At 47.4% G+C, this 16449-nt stretch overlaps 2 protein-coding genes across 5 annotated transcripts in view; both read right to left on the minus strand.

The window, feature by feature from the left end:
• Positions 1-128: 128 nt before the first annotated feature.
• Positions 129-9396, minus strand: pomt2 (protein-O-mannosyltransferase 2). 2 transcript variants are annotated; one of them, XM_023828250.2, is made up of 21 exons: positions 8942-9396; positions 8564-8648; positions 8317-8421; positions 8108-8216; positions 7806-7914; positions 7436-7595; positions 7245-7351; positions 5531-5613; positions 5301-5410; positions 4875-4941; positions 4724-4784; positions 4535-4613; positions 3776-3927; positions 3007-3098; positions 2571-2647; positions 2404-2475; positions 2261-2320; positions 1888-1993; positions 1658-1798; positions 1460-1571; positions 129-1075 (listed from the first exon to the last, which is right to left on the minus strand). In XM_023828250.2, the coding sequence occupies exons 1-21, from the start codon at positions 9244-9246 to the stop codon at positions 970-972; spliced, it is 2298 nt and encodes a 765-aa protein (XP_023684018.2). In that variant the 5' UTR covers positions 9247-9396; the 3' UTR covers positions 129-969. The 2 variants fall into 2 exon arrangements, with proteins under 2 accessions (XP_023684018.2, XP_023684019.2); XM_023828251.2 differs by lacking the exon at positions 8942-9396 and having other exon boundaries at positions 8569-8648.
• Positions 9397-10199: 803 nt separating this feature from the next.
• The window catches only part of LOC111852403 (latent-transforming growth factor beta-binding protein 2), a 93520-nt gene continuing 87270 nt past the window's right edge, over positions 10200-16449 (minus strand). For all 3 annotated transcript variants that reach the window (XM_072699248.1, XM_072699247.1, XM_072699249.1), the window contains 7 exons: positions 16187-16273; positions 15363-15491; positions 15132-15272; positions 14863-15039; positions 14359-14661; positions 13951-14100; positions 10200-12631 (listed from right to left, as the gene is read on the minus strand). In XM_072699248.1, the coding sequence (XP_072555349.1) occupies positions 12456-12631; positions 13951-14100; positions 14359-14661; positions 14863-15039; positions 15132-15272; positions 15363-15491; positions 16187-16273 (1163 nt within the window). In that variant the 3' untranslated portion in view covers positions 10200-12455. The remainder of the gene's footprint in view (positions 12632-13950; positions 14101-14358; positions 14662-14862; positions 15040-15131; positions 15273-15362; positions 15492-16186; positions 16274-16449) is intronic.

Genomic DNA, 16449 nt, shown 5'->3' on the forward strand with positions numbered 1-16449 from the left:
TCGTATGCGTAATGCAATACATGTTCATGCGTGCGTAGTGTTTTAGTTCAGCTAATTTCCGAAAGACAACCATTTGTAATACAGCTGTAACAGAAACTACCAGGTGAAAAAAACGACACAAGATCGCGTTAATTTTTAATAAAATTTATTTTAAAAAAAAACTAATTTTGAATCTCAGTTCGGAGTTCTGATGGAGAAAGAAGTCTTAACTCATATACACATCTTCCAGAAACATGTAGTGAAAAAGCAACAGTACAGTATTTAAAAACTATGAAAACTTACTATATTTAAATACATCACTCTGAAATTCCCGTGAAACAACAGTAACCAATATTCTGTGAGTACGGACTAAACATAGCAGCATTAATACAAATAACAAATACACTAAGAAAAAACACTAAACAAAATACTAGAAATACTACTTTAGTTTTTAGTAATACTAGAAATACTACTTTAGTTTTTCAAGTCCGAAGTCTTTCTAAAGGCACTTAGCTGGATATTGCACGTTTTTGTAAACTGCAATTTTAAAGGCAATTCTAGAGCAGTGATTTCTCAGATTTCTAAGTATGTCGGTTAGGAAAAAAAACGACTTTTATAAGCTATGGTGGGTCTTCAGCTGCATAAAATGAAAGAAAATAGGGTATCAGAAATGCTTCATTTTGCAACTGATCATACCTTTGCACAACACTGAATATGCAATATGCGTACCAAGGCATGGTATAGAAATACCTTATGACTTAAAAGCTGCTTCAATTTCAGGACAAATCTGTGTCTGACAGACACCCAAGCAGAAAGCTCATGCTTGGAATTCTCACATCTCTAACAACACACTTTACAGGTGCAACTTCTAGACCTACAATCATTACTTAAACTATAAGAGTAATGTATGACGAACACTAAGATAATTTCTGTGCCGAAGTTCGGGGTCTTTGCTGCTGCTTTTTGCAATTAACAGTCTTCTTGTTGTTTTTAAAATTCCCAGGATTCCATCCACCTGAGGCCAGCCATTGCACTGGCTGGGTCATGGGCTAAGGGGCCTCTCATGCCGTAGGAAAGGGGGTGGAACAGGTAAAAACTGCAGTGTTGGGAGAACAAAGATTGTCATTATTAGAGTCAACTTAAAACTTATATGTACCCAATTCCTACAATTCAATAGGACCTAAATGTCTTCACTGATCAGCCAAATCCAATCATTTTTTGTCTAAAACCTTCTGAAAATATAAGCTACGAAAAGGAAATTAGATCAAATTAAATTTATTCTTTAGAAGCTTTACTGACTTGTATCATTATATTTCATTATAGTTCAATGCATTAGCCTTCTACAAGGCAGGGGCTTAAATTTGTGGCTTTTTTTACTTCTGGATATTATTAAAGCCATTCAGATTATTTGGTTAAGGTTTATCTGTTGCTGTGTCAGACAAATGGCCACTAGGTGGCAGTGCAGTTAATACCCACTCACCTGTAGATAAAGGCTGAGAGGAGCAGGCCTTGTGCCGCTCTGTGCAGGTGGCGGGCCACAGCAAGGGGAAACAGTAGATCTCCACACTGCAGCAAGATGTCCAAGGTGATGCCTGAGATACAGAGACGAGAGCCATTCAAAGGCATGCCCATCTGGTCAGTGCGGATTACAGGAAGGAGGAGGGGCGCCGTCTGAGACCTGTGAGCATGCTGCTGAAGAGCATGGCGGGGAAGTAGTGGTGGTAGTAGAGGATGCGGCCCATGGTGTAGAAAGGCAAGTAGTGCAGCAGCCAGCCCAGAAACAACAGGCCCCCTCCGTCCAGCAGCACCTGGCAGCGCTCTGCAACACAGGAGCGTGGCTGTGGGCAGGAATAGCTCTCAACCAATCAAATCCCCTCAGGGGATACGTGGCTAGATACCCTGCCCTACCTTGACTCCTCCCACCAAGTTGAACCCCTCTCTGGAACAAAACAGCAGCAGTAGTAGCCATCAACAGGTACAGGCCAATGCTGAGCAGGTTCAACCACCAGATCACCTGCCAAGGTAGGGGAGCGGAAGCCTTTCTGAAGATGGACCTAAGAAAGCACCCAGACTGGGAGCTGACCAGGTCCATCACACTCTGCACAGATTTCAACCCTGCATCCTCTTTATAACATTTCATAGACTTCTGAAGTCTGAAGAGATGGTCCTTTGAAGATCTTACATTTCTTGCCAATCTTTCAAAAAGAAAACACTGTGCTTTGGTAACACAGACATCTACCATTGTGCTCTTAGGCAGAGTGAGGGAGGCCGAGACACTTACAGGGTTCCCCAGCAGGTACACTCGATATTCCGTTTCATTCACTCCAGAGAACCTCAAGCCCTCAAAGGAAACCAAAGGCTGGATTATGAACATTTCTGCACAAGCCGCAAGTCCCGTAAGTCTGACCACGACACGCCATCTACCTGGTAGTTAACAGGCCAATGCCAGGGTTTGGAACTGGATTCATGGTCTTTGGGTTTCAGTCCGCTGTTGCCCTAACCGAAGATGACAACATTCAAGAAAGTATTCAGCGTTTGGTGAAGACAGTCATCAAGTAGCCAAAGACATCAAGTTTTCACCCTGAGCTCACCCTGATCATGACGATGTGAGACTCCACAAGGATCTCCAGGAATGATGGCTTCAGCAGTGACAGGCTGATATTGGGCACTGTGGAAAAGCGTGCATGTACGCACAAAACACAGCAGTACTGCACCCACTGCCTTTACAACAGGCAGCGACAAAGCCTTACTGACAGGAGCTTGGCAGTACAGAGAGAAGGATGCATGAGAGCTTTAACTGGACAGTTGTTGGAAACCATAAGAAGCATATGACCAGTGGGGTACAAAAAATTGCTACAACAGGGCAATACTGCTTTATATTGTGAAGAAATGCTGATAATTATTGCTCTGTAGACTAGAAATAATTGACCAATAATCTTTGACCACTGCACCAAGAAACATCACACCACAAAGTGAGAGAATACCAGGTATTTAAAAGTATTGCTACAGTAAAACAGCCAAGCCTACACTTGTGGTTGATATGGTCCTCGATGTTCCACTGGGAGTTGGGGGTCTCCTTCAGGTAGGGGCTGCATGTCACCTCCACCTGTTCCCAGCCCCTGGTCAACAGACAGACTCACGATGAGTAAGTCTCATGAACCACAGCACAACTCTTCAAGGGAAGAGCCACCTAATAATAATAATAATAATAATAATAATAATAATAATAAGGCTCCTCCTCATTCTACCGGTAACAGTTGGGTTGTTTTAATCCTATATGGGATTTAATCCATTTACAAAGGAGCAGTTCAGTTTGAGCACCTTCCTACAGCAGGGTCCCTCACGAGCTTCAAACCAACAACCTACTGGTTACATATTCATGCCCTCTACCTACTTGCTGCTACGTATCCATATGAAACTATATTACACAACCTAAATACCCTGTTTGTTTTCTGATTTCACTTATTTTCTAATTTGTTTATACTATAGAGATGCTTTTTTTGTACATTAGTTTATACTGCACGCATATCTATACAACTGCCACATGGATTTCCCCCTTTTAAATATTCTAATTACAAAATGAAGATTTTTTAAAATAATTTGGTACACTATCATTAGGTTTTCCATAAATTTTATGCAATCTAAAGTTTTTAAAAAAAGGTTTGAGTCATTCTGTTTTATCCTTTTAGGCTCCCTTTAGACTTATAGTTTGCCAAGTTCACCCCTGTCAGGATCAGCAGATGTGCAGGGTAATGACCCATAAATGCGGTAGTTCCCGGCCGCTGGCCCCCCTCACCATTTGGGCAGTGTCTTGCCAGTGGAGTAGAGCACGCAGCCCGTGGCTCGGTGCAGGAAGCGCACCTTGCTCCGCAGCACCTTGACTGGGTCGCCCTGCCGGCCCCCGCACACCTCCACCTGCCACAAGTCATTGGGGTCTCCAGTCCCATTCTGCAAGGGCCAGAAGATCCATTGGTCCCTGAGAAACTTAACCCAATGTTTCCAAAAGGCTACCACTGGGTTTCCATTAAGCTAAACCAATCCATAACAAGCACCAAACTGGGGTTTCCAAACCTTTCATATCCACGGACTGGTTTATGTGGTACCTTATTTTTTATAGATAAGTGAAACACCCGGGATCAACTGTCGATTTTATAAGTTTGACCATTTCTACTTTTTTAGACCAGGCTCATTTTTACCAGGGGGGGGGGGGTCCACCAACGATCAAATCTGCAAAGTGACTGGGGTGGTGGGTGGGATACCAAATGTGTACGAATATATGGGACACATCGCATTTTTCATGGATCAATACAGCATTTTATTTTTCAGCATGGGACGATGCCGGAATATACCCAACAGGAGGCAACTCTACCCCCAGCTCCAAGGGAGGTGGGACACCTACAGAAAACAGTCAGATATCTCATCGACATCACCGTTTGCAAGTTTTACGCCTCAGTGTTTATCTTCACGAAAACAGTAATTCTCCACCCCCAGTACCACACTGTGGGTTTTACAGGTCATGACCATCACCATGGAGATGAGACATCCTCCTACTTACAATGCCATAGCCAGTGACCTGCAGGTGCTTCTTGGTCAGTGGTGCTTTGTGGAGGTGGCTGTGCAGGAAACGAGTTGTCCTACAGTGAAACGGAGAAGCATCATTAAAATCTGTCTTACCATTCCATGGACCAATACGTGGGAAGGAATGGCTCCCACAGACCAATGACAGTTGGAGGGTGTGGCTTACTCTTTGTGCTCCAATCGGATGACGTCGCCATGGCGAACAAGGTCTGGCGTTCGAGACAGATCTGAAACACAGACAGGGAAAAGGTTGGGACAGCAGTGCTTGAAATTCAGTCTGCAAATGGTGAGCTGTAAGCCAGCAGCCCCTCCCTTACCCTCCGAGTTGTTTGGTCTCTGGACTAACCACAGGTTGTTGTAGTCCTTATGGAGGTATCCAGTTACCTGTAGAGCGAGACAGAGAGCTAATTTAATCAAGAACATCCCAGTCGTGCTTAGCTTGTGGGAGTTTTACTTGGACGAAAATGTTCTGAGGGCAGAAAGAAAAGACATCTGATTGGTTGGTCCCGCCTCCTTTAGCTGCTTGCACCCACCTTCCCTACAATCTGATTGCTTATCTCTCGACTAATCATTTTTCTTTCAGCCCGCAGAATATTTTGTGCAAGTAAAACTCCCATGAGCTCCTGCTTATTGTCAGTACTTGAAAAACCAAGGACTATATCAAACAGGGCTACAGGGGCCCGCAGGTAGGCATACCTGACAGGTGTTTTTAAGGCTGATCAGAGATCAGGCTGCATACAGACCTGCTGCTGTCGCGCTCCCACGCCTTCTGGATACAGGTGCCAGTGGGAATGGAGGTACCCCCCTGCGATACGGATGTTCTTCACCGTCACCGTGGACCCGTACGCCAGGTCTGTGACAGAACAGGACTCTATGAGGACCGAAACCTTGTAAGATCACCAGTAGTCACTGGGCAACCATGACTCCCAGCGGTGGACAGGCCGCAGCCCCAGCTAGGGGGTGGGCAGCTCACACTCAGGCATAGATGCGTTGTGCAGGTTGTTCCCGATCAATCGCGACTGGAAGGCCGAGCTGAAGAAGCCATCCCCAGGACCGCTGGGAAGGAGGAAACAAAGGACATCAGTTACAGTCTCTCCTATTCAAACAATGTCACAACCAGGGTGCACATTACAGGTATGCACCTACACATTCGGCATATAAACTGATATGTGTGGCAATTTCTTGTCAAAGCAGCACAAATGATTTGATTTTATGTGCATTCACACTTATGTCAAGAAATCACTGTGCATTTTAGCCTTTCTACCATGAAAAATACAAATTAGCCACATAAAGGTTAAAAATGCGTGCCAATTTCTAGGAATGCGCCGATACCGCTACCAGCATTGGGCCGATACTATGCTCATACCAGTACTCATAAGAAATGTCCGATACGAAGAACCGATACCACTTCATTGCAGCATTACGTTAAAACTTAAAGCTGCTGCATTTCTTTTTGTGTTGCCCAATCAGATTTTGGCATTTAGCGAGAGATTGGTCAGCCGGAAACATTTGGGAAGAATAAATGCAGAGAACACCGGCACTGGCAAATTGATGAGTATATGCAAAGCTTGCACATATTTTACGATAAGGGACGATGACAGAAGTACAGCAGACTGTAAGCTCTGTTCTGCTAACGTGTCAAGAAGAGGAAGAGACAGCACGTCATTTAACAAGCAATTAGATCAAACACCTAGAGACACACCATGGTGCAGAGCAAACAGAGTTTGCTAATGTCAGCAGAGAAAGACTAACTAAATTTAGCGCAAATTATGGAGACATGAGAGAAAACTAAACTGAAGTGTTATATCTAAACTAAAACTAAACTAAAGTTATTTAATATTAGTTATATGTAATGCTAGAGGTTCCATCGCAGATATAAGTACACCTGGGTATACACTTTCTTTGCTCCTATAAAAAACACGAATGCTACCAAGCAGACCAATCACACGGCTGCATCGCCGTGATGTTTACATTTCTGGGGAGGTGCACGATAAGGTATGGCATAAGGTCCACGGCCACGTCGTATTTACGGCGTCTATTCGATGCAGCAGTATAAATCAGCTTTTACGGTGAAGGCTTTGTTTCTCTGTGAAGACCTTTCTAGCTGAGAACCTCAATAAATAACATCTCCCTAAAAAAATGACACACGCACACACTATATATATGACCAAAAATTTATATCACGGTATTTAAGTTAGGCCTGCTGTTGCCTTACACATAAAAGAATGATATCAACATCTTCCAGAACGTGAGGCCTAAGGCTTATTAATAAAACACTGGTATTGGATCAGTACTTGGTATCGGCTGTTACCCAAAGCACAGATATCGGTATCGGACAAAAAAAGTGGAATCTGTGCATCCCTAGTAATTTCTTGTAATAACAGCACGGATGCACATAGAATAAATTCACATTTGTGCTGCTACGACAAGAGACTGCCCATTCGTACCGCTTTATATGACAAATGCATACTTGCATACCAGTTATATGCATTCCTTTACATAACAGCTCATTGCTACAGCTAGCTAGTTTTGCTAACGTTAGAGTTTTATATTATATATCTGTATATTTCAAAACCTCCACTTTCACTTACTAATTAATATTCTGTGAAAAACTGTGATAAGTACCATGCTGGATGTTTAAAACTTTGGTGATGAAGGTACAGGTTTGGTTTTGAATTCACACCAACCTTTTTTTTAAGACGACAAAGTGCACAGCAAATATCATGATGTACAAGGTCAACGGCAGCAAGATCAGACCAAACACCCGGGCTGACAAGTGCTTCCAAAACTCCGCCTGACAGACAGAGATGAAAACTTTACTACACTGGCACTCCCCAGTTAGCAGAAAGTCAGCAATCACATCCTTACAAATCAGTACCAGAGGGAGATCCAGGTCTCCGAGTAGCCTCCAGAGGTCCCACGCTGTATTCAGTCCCACCAGCATGATAACAAACAGCCCCACAAACTTCACCCCCAGAGCCCCTGCCAAGTTCACCCCTGTCAGGACCAGCCACAGCCACCAGGGGGCACTAAACGGCCTACAGAAATACACAAAACCTCAGCATAGATAGCAAAATCATTATAAAACTAAAAAGATTCTCCACTTCTTAGTATTTCAGGTTATGTGAAAATAATAAACACAATCAAAAGTCACATGATCATCAAGACAACACAAATACCAAAACCACAGTGACAAAAAGCAAGACAGATAAATAACATGTAATGAGTAAGATGTGAGACATCCCTACCTGTGCCTCTGCTGGTTAAACTTGACTGTGCACAGCACTGAGCCCATTATGAAAAACATCAGAATGGGGTCCAGTAGGATGTACTGAGAGATCGTGATGCAGCCGGTATCTGCAGATGACAAAACAGGAATAAATCAACTGCATGCAGCTCTTTCCTTATGTGAACTTGCATAGCTCACATTCAGAAAGCTGTTTGCTCATAGACACATACCCATCTGATGCCAGGTAGTTCACATACTCAGACAGGAAAGCACCTAACAAACTTGGGACAAAAGTCTGTTACTACGGTAACCACCACCCACCAAAGACAAGCGTGGCAGCGGCTATGAGGGCTGCAGTTGAGGACCGTGACAGCTCCTGTACGGTGAGGTAGGCAATAGGGGGGAGACAGGACCCCAAGAGGGCACAGAACTATCAAGAGGGAAAAAAAAAACAGACTGTTACTTCCCATCATCCTCCAGTAACAAGGTGAAAGGTCAACAGTTGAAACAAACCATGCAAAGGTGCTTACCCCTCTCATCCCCCAGTAATCATGATCCTCATATTTATCCCCAGGCCGGATGAACGGGAAACTTCCATCGTAGCCAGTCAGGTGACCAGCTAAACCAATCAGCATCTAGCAAACAGGCAAACAAGTGCTCAGTGTCATTTGAATTTGGCTTATGATGTCAAACAGTATTTAGCTTTCAACACCAACAGCTGGTTCCATGTTAAACTCAAAATAATAAAGTATCTTAAACGGACAGTAGGTCTCTCACCTTACCCAGCGGTGGATGAACATCAAAGAAAAAGGTTCTGTTGATGTAATAGCTGCCCATTTTTCCAAAGTGGGTTTCATCCCAGCTGAAACATACATCGTTTCACACTGCATTTCACTTCTGGACAAGTAGCCTTTTCACCAGGAGGGCCGATAACACAATATGCAGTCACCTTAAAACTAAACCTAAACACACCTGAAGATCTAGATAACCTTTGCAACTCTGATGGGGACTATATCCCCTAATCCATGTAGATATGAGAAAGTGTACAGGTTAAATTTACGTTACAATAGTGCATTGTTAATGTGCACCGTTATCATTTATTCCATCACTGTCACTGCTGATTCTCAGTAAAGGGAGAATAAAAACCCAACTCACCATATATGCGGCGGTTCCAGGATCTTGTAGAAGCGGGTGATTAAAGAGAGGACGGCCACCAGCGCCAATACACTGCATGTCCCGGTCCTCCGATGTCCGTCCTGCAGCGAGCGCTTCACTTCCACAGGCCGCCCGTTCGTGTCCTCCGACGCCGCCGCAGGCCGCCCGTTCGCTCCCTCGGACCCCCCCAGTCTTCCGGCCCTAATCGCTTCCCGTTCGCTCGTCTTCCCACCGCCTTTTCGCCTCCGCAAAGTACAGAGATCCTCCTTTCCCGCGGGCTGCATTTGGCATCGCTGGCTCTCCATTGATACTAATAAAGCGGTACGAGCTTTATTAGCAGAAGAGAAACTACTCCAATACTTGCAACGCCGGCATTTCAACGATCGGTTCTATATCACTGATGGTGTTAATACAATGATCGTGTTCATTATGGGTAGTGTTTAGTGTTAAAGGACGTCAACGAAATAGCGATGGCTGAAAAGTCATTTCAGTGAAAACGTATACGCTATGCAGCATTTAACGGCACAGAAATGATCAACGTCCGAAAAATACTTTGAGATATTGGCCTTAAAAACTCCCATTACATTAGCAGCGTTTAAATCACCACGAGAGACAAGCAGCTACTAGTTATAATAACTGTTAGTGAACAATAACCGGCTACCCTCCACCAGCCTAAATAAAGGGATTAAGCATGATTATACGACGACACCACGCTCACGCCATTCTTTCGCACACAGGGTATTTAAACTTCGCCAAAAGACGGACCTAACGATCACAACAGCTGGTTAAGAAGTAACGGACATATTGATATGTGTGTTGGTGGGAGATGTTGTTTTTCCCACGGCATCTCGGCAGGCCGGTCAAAGCGACGGAAGACTACAAGTCCCACAATCCACTCGACAGCATGGTTTCTGTGCCCGTAACCAATCATAAAGAAGCGATCTGTAGCCTTGAAGACGTATTTGTCCGCTGGATGGCGCTGTAATACACGTACGCAAGTTCAGTATTTCGTTATCTTTAATGCAACCGCGTTTTAGTTATTTTGTTGAATATATTTAAAAAATGAATTGAAAATTTATTTCTGCAATGATAGCATAAACATAAATGCATCAGGTGAACATATTCTATTACACAAAGTGTGCACAGGTGTATATAGTATGCTAGTATATGTTTCTTAGTAATTAATATTTGTGTTTATTGTTTATTATTGTTAATGCTTATTGTCATACTAGATGGGTGGAAATAAACGCAACACATGTCTTTTCTCTAATTTTATTTCAATGACTGAAAAAGTTATAGAGGTAAACGCGGGGATGAACACAACATTGAAGAAAACCACAGTGCTGGGTAGAGACAGCCCATTCTTATCACTGATGGTTTACAGAGTTCATTGCCCCTGACAAAACCGCAACGGAAGACTCACTAATCAGCCAGTGGGGTTGCTTTGTACAAACACCGTGTACAGAATGGAGAATGCAGGTCGAGGGCATCAGTCATTAAAAAAAGGCATTGTCCATTATCGGGAAGAGTGCCTGCTCTTTTTAGGGGTCGGCAGGACGTTCTGGGACACAGGCTCATTCCAAACATCTGTGACACGGCTGTCATGGCAACCCCTGATTCCACAGAGGGAACTGGCTCCCATTCCTAAACGAGTCTGATACATTTTGAATCTTGGGACACAGTCATGCAGGCCTGTGGTACAGTTACATCGAAGGCACATTAAAGGCGTGGAGTATTCTTTTTAAAATGTAAACTAACATAAACTAATCCTACGGTCCTGGAGAAGCATCCTCGTGACCATGTCGAGTTGCCAAGGGTAACAGGCCAGATTCTGAGCCGGAAAGGTGGCACGGCGATACACCTGTGTCCAAAAAACTCTGCCAGGCCCTAAAAATCACTTCCATTGTCTGCACCACAGGGCAGGATACATACACTTTCTATGGTACAGTGTAAACCACTTTTTTCCATACACAAACAATGTTAAAACAGACACAATTTTACAGAAATATAAAAATCTACATGGCTAAGTTATTATAGTAAAGGAATATGCATTTTTTTTGTTCTTTGATCCACTTTTGCACAAATACTGGTCGCACTATATAATCAGAATGTGTAAATAGTTGTACATTAAAGACTTAGGACTAGAACTGTACAGATGATGTCAACCCAGTCATCAGAGCCTCAGCTTGCTCTCTGGGTTCCCCCAACTGGAAGAATCATTTCTTGCATGGGTTTTGGGAGTACAGAAAGCAGGTGGACGTGATCGAACACCTAGAGCACAAGCACGGTGGCAGCTGTGGCGCTGTGTACCTCTCAAGCACAGCATTACGCGCTGAACACACGACGGTACTGCCATCCTATGGCTGGAGATGATGGAGAGCAGACAGGTTACAGCCCTCCCCCTGGTTAGCGGGCACACCTAGCTGGAGGGGGGGTGCCATTCCTGCCCGCTCTGACAGCTGTAATGCCAGGGCATTCCCATGAGGGGCCCTTGACGGCAAGTGCCCCACAGACCGATCTTTTGACGTCTAAGGTTGATTAGGGGCTGCTCTTCTGGGCCAAGGGGCCGGCTGAAGGCGGTGTCATGAATATCAGCGGATCATTCTCCGGGGCAGGAGCTTTGGGAGGTCCGGAGAACAATTCGGGCCCTGTACCGGTGGTGGGGCGGTTTGGGTGGGGGCTCTGGGCTGTTAAGAGCCACTTCAGGGTCGTGTGCTTGAATGCGAAGGGGACCCAGAGAGGCTGAGCTGCCGTCTCCATGCGCTGGAGAAGAAGGTGGGTGATCGACAGAGGTGGACATCTCACCATGCTTATCGCACGGACACACTTACGGGGGTGCGGTGCACACACATCGCCGGCACACAGCGGTGCTGAGCTCACTCTACACTCTTACAGACCCTCCCACGGGTCACAAACCTGTTACCGCGGAGATATGGGAAACGCCAGACGTGGAAAGCCGCACATTTCACATCTCTCTCCCTGCATCCCTGACGAAAGCCCGCTGTTCCAATTCAGACGTAATTCAAAACACACACAGCCACCCAGTATTTATTCATATATATATATTTTTGTACAAAACATAACTTAGCATTGTTAGTTATTTTTTTTTTTAAAAAAAAAGCTTCATACCCTAAAAGAAATAAATAATTAACAGGACAAAGGAAATAAAATCAAAAAACGTGTATGTACATAAAATTCTGCCTGGTGACTACAGAGGCAGGCTGGGGTTGGACGACTGGGGAGGGGGGGGGGGCGGTTTTCGTATGCATTTCATGGGGGTTAATACAAACAGAGGGACAGGAGAGATCCCAGACTGTACAGCGACCGACGTGCATGTCTGTGTGTGTGTCTGTGTTTGTGTTTGCATATGTTTAGGCCGAACATTCTTCCTTTGTTATTGTGGAAGGTTTTAGTGCCAGACTGTGGGAGAGGATTCAGCGGGAGAGAGACGCAGGAAGTGAGATTGGGCCGCTGGCCTGGCAAGCAGGGATCCCCGTCTCCCGCCTCTGTCCCTTTACTTTCCGGCCTCCCTCCCCGCCGGCTCTCCGGCCTCCGGGATGCACTCGTGGGGTCTGGGCGTGGCCACGAAGCCAGGCAGGCAGGTACACTTGTAGGAGCCCTCGGTGTTGGAGCACACGGCATTCTGGCACAGAGGCACGTTGTCGCTGATGTCCTCACACTCGTTTATGTCTGTGGAGAGGAGGTGGGAGGAGGAAAAGTGTGAGATGGAATCATATGGAGTCATCTGGGCAGGAGAGGGGATGCAGTCCCCCCAAGGGTGTGAGGAACTGTCAGTCACAGCCTGGGGGGCCCCAATAGCAGGTTGATAGCAACAACCATATCGACTGGCATCCTGAACACTCCTGAACACTCCCCGAAGGTGGGTGCAGGTGTCATGGCTACAGTGTACAGCTGCATGTAGAGCAGCCCTGCCTGTCTCAGTGTTTTTGACCTGCGGAAAAGGAGGGGGGGGGCAGTAGAAACAGTCCCATCTCAATGGAACAGCTAAATTGGAAGCAGCAGTGAGCAGGGGCTGTTTTGGGGGAGGGGGTGGGAGGGTGGCACTTTCCTGGCAGAGAGTGCACAATCCTTGGGGGGGGACCTTGGGAATTCCCACCCTCTGTCCCATTTTAAGTGACAGGCTTTTTAAAGGCAATTAATATCTCTGAGTGTAGACTCCCACCCACCCCACACCCAGATCACTGGGTTTGCCCCCCCCCCCCCACTGGCTATCCATGGTAATAGACCATCTCCTCCATTTCTTTAACGAGCAGATGACTCAAGAACCCAGTTATCCTGCAAGTCACAGTGCGTGTCAGCGCCTGATCTCCCACTGGGGGGGGGGGGGGGGGGGGGGGTCTCTCCATGCCTCTCTTCCTTCGGTTTTCCAAGGGACATCTCCCACAGACAAAAACCAAAACAGGCTGGAATCCGCTTGCCGGAGCGTGTGGGCCGTGCCGGGAGGAAGGAGGGGCCCCGCTTTTGAAGCGGAATGCTGCAAATTCCGAACATGCAACGTTCGTGTGGCAGCCATTCAGGGGCTCTGCTCTGGCTGCTGCTGCCCCTGACGGGTTAGGGGCTGCTCCGTCAGCCCAGTCACGCACGCCTCTACAAGAAGGGATGGGTGACAGGGGGCTTGGCATAGATCTGATGGGGATGTGGCATGGAGGGCGTGGTCTACCACCCTGCAGAGCTTAGCTACAGCCCTAATTTAACACACCTGATACAGGTAATCAGGCATAGAGCAGGGCTATTCAATTCAGGCCTTCGATTCCAAATCCAGGCCTTGTTTTCAGTTCTCCCAGGTAGTTAATTTAATAATTACTGATTCTGATTGGTCAGAGGCTTCACACCTGGCTCACAGGTGAAGGAAGGATGGGAAATCAGCAGGGCTCGGCCCTTGAGGACCGTGAGTTGAATAGCTCTGGCATAGAGCATGGTAGGGAGTGTGGCAGAGTTATAACCTGGGATGTGGTATGGGGGTGTGGCTGGGGGTGGGGCAGGCTTACCGACACAGGCCATCTTGGAGAGGTCCAGATGGTAGCCATCGAAGCAGTCGCAGGTGTAGCCTTCACGAACGCGCACACAGCGGCCATTCTCACAGCCGTTCAGGATGCCGCACTCCTCCGCTCGCAGGCCCTCAAACCCCTCGTAACGCTCTGAAGGGAGCAGGGCACGGTCACCAGTTTTCACTCGCTGCATCTAAGCGTTGTAAAACATCATCTGGCAATACTTTATGGCTGAACGCTTGGACTTCATTTAATTTTAATTTTCACGTTTAGTTAAAAATCAATAATTCAGCTTTTAATTAAATTACTCTGGCAGCCAGGCTGACCTGGAAATACTCCATTCGAGTAACATTTAATGCTTGTACGTATGTGCCTGAGTTTGTGCGTGTGGACGCTGGCGAGCCGCACCGTTGTAGCGCTCGAGTGGGCGGGGCCGATGGACGGGCACTCGCATCAGCTCCCGTGGGCTGTAGTCCTCGGGGGAGACCTGCCGGCCATAGGGAGGGCCTCCTGGCGGCTCCTGGGGGCCATACTCGGGCCCCAGGCTGTTGAAGTAGCTGCTTCCACCGACAGGCCCATAGCCCCCCCAGTAAATGGGGCTCTCTGGACGCTCGAGGCCATCGGGGCCGTACTCGTAGCCCGGCCTCTCACGCAGGCTGTCAGAGTCACCGGGACCCCTCCTGGGCAAGTTACACAGTACGGCATAGTCATCTGCAAAAACAGAACACATACGTACACCCACACACACACACAGAGACATACAGACACACAGATGGACAGAGACACGCACAGACAGACACAGGCAGACAGACAGACAGAGACGTCAACATCAAAACTCCATGAACCAACGGCTTGGTGAGGAACGTGAATGAGACAAGGGTAGAGGGCTGGGCCTGTGACCCAGGGGCCTACCGGATGTGCGCGTGGGGCAGAGGGCACACTGGTTGCCCCAGGCCACACCGAACAGGCAGCAGCACTCTGCATACGTGGTGTGCCGGTCCAGGATGGGCAGGGCACAGACGTTCCCATCCGTCAGCGACTCCCAGCAGATCTCCACCATGTTCTCGTAATCGTCCGGGTCATAGCCCTCTGCCGGGGGAGGGGGGTGTAAATGAGCTCAGGTGACCCTCCTAATCGTGACCCCCCCCCCCCACTGGCGCGTTCCGTCCCAGCCCACTCACCCTCGGTGGTGTTGATGGCCACACAGCGGCGCCGGCTGCCATCCAGGACCAGCGGCGGGCTGCAGAAGCAGGCGAAGGAGCCCTCCATGTTGATGCACATGCCGTCCACACAGACGTTCTCCGTCTCGCACTCGTTGTGGTCTGACGCACAGATGGAAACACACGCTCATTGACGGGGACGGGGGGGCAGCACAGCGTGGAGGTGGTGGTGGGGGGGGGGGGGGCACTCACCCACGCACTCCAGCCTCACGGTGTCGTAGTAATAGCCCGTCTGGCAGAAGCAGGAGTACGAGCCGTACGTGTTGCTGCAGTGCCCTTTCTTGCATATCTCCTGTCCGAACATCTCGCACTCGTCCGCATCTGGGGTGGATGCAGAGGTGATGGAGGGAGGAGTGGAGGGTGGGAAAAGGTACCAGGCTCAGGTATGACGGGCGGTGCAGCAGCCGTCTGCAGGAATGACTCTCATGACTCATTATTATTATGCATCCATCCAAACCAGCTTATAATTGCAAATTTCCCAAACTCACTGTCTCTTTTCTTTTCGGCTGATGTCAGCCTTTCTCATCATATGTTACAGTATCGGGAACCAAAACTCACTCGGACCTCGTGTGATCCGACAAAGAACGTTCATTACTTTTCCAAAACTCAGTCTATGGTACCTTCTTATGGATTTATCCCATTCATGCTGACCGAGTGAATTTTGTAAACGTGCCCTTCAGCCGTACCCATTTCAGCAGTGTATATGCTGGTGTGATTCTGTGTCCAGAACTGGAATCTGATTGGCAAAAGTGCGAGTTGTCTTTTAAAAGTGGAACCAACAGAACAGACTGCGGAACCCGCAAGCTGCTCATTCTGGGGCTGGCCGAGCATCACGGGCGAGGTGGGGCTGATGGAGTTTGAGGCACAGTCCTGGTCTATCTTAGAGCATAGTCCTGGTCTATCTTAGAGCACAGTCCTGGTCTATCTTAGAGCACAGTCCTGGTCTATCTTAGAGCAAAGCCCTGGACTCCTTGGAGAGATGCTGTGCCCGGAAAGGAATGGAGAGTCTTGCTCACCTTCAAACGGCTGCTGACTGAGGCTCTGTGCCGAGGAACGTGGGGGGATGAGGCCAAAGCCATGGAGGCACAGCTCGCTGTACTCAGCTGAGAGACACAACGAGGGGTGAGTGAGCCAGAGAAAACCACGAAGCGTGTTTCCCTGTGATACTTGGCTGGATCATCCAGGCTCTCTTGTGCGTAAGCCCCACCCTCCCCCTAACATTGACCCGCCCCCCTGGCAGTGACCCGCCCAATGGCCCCACCCAGAGGCACAGCCCCTC

This window comes from Paramormyrops kingsleyae, chromosome 14, assembly GCF_048594095.1.
Source record: "Paramormyrops kingsleyae isolate MSU_618 chromosome 14, PKINGS_0.4, whole genome shotgun sequence".
Lineage (NCBI taxonomy): Eukaryota > Metazoa > Chordata > Actinopteri > Osteoglossiformes > Mormyridae > Paramormyrops > Paramormyrops kingsleyae.

Excerpts from the sequence above, each read along its gene's own strand:
- pomt2 (XM_023828250.2), bottom strand. The coding sequence starts at position 9,246 with ATGGAGAGCCAGCGATGCCAAATGCAGCCCGCGGGAAAGGAGGATCTC. Across the intron at positions 7,596-7,805 it reads TTTAACCAGCAGAGGCACAG|GCCGTTTAGTGCCCCCTGGT; the intron begins GTAGGGATGTCT and ends GTATTTCTGTAG. Across the intron at positions 3,099-3,775 it reads GGCAAGACACTGCCCAAATG|GGGCTGGGAACAGGTGGAGG; the intron begins GTGAGGGGGGCC and ends TCTGTTGACCAG.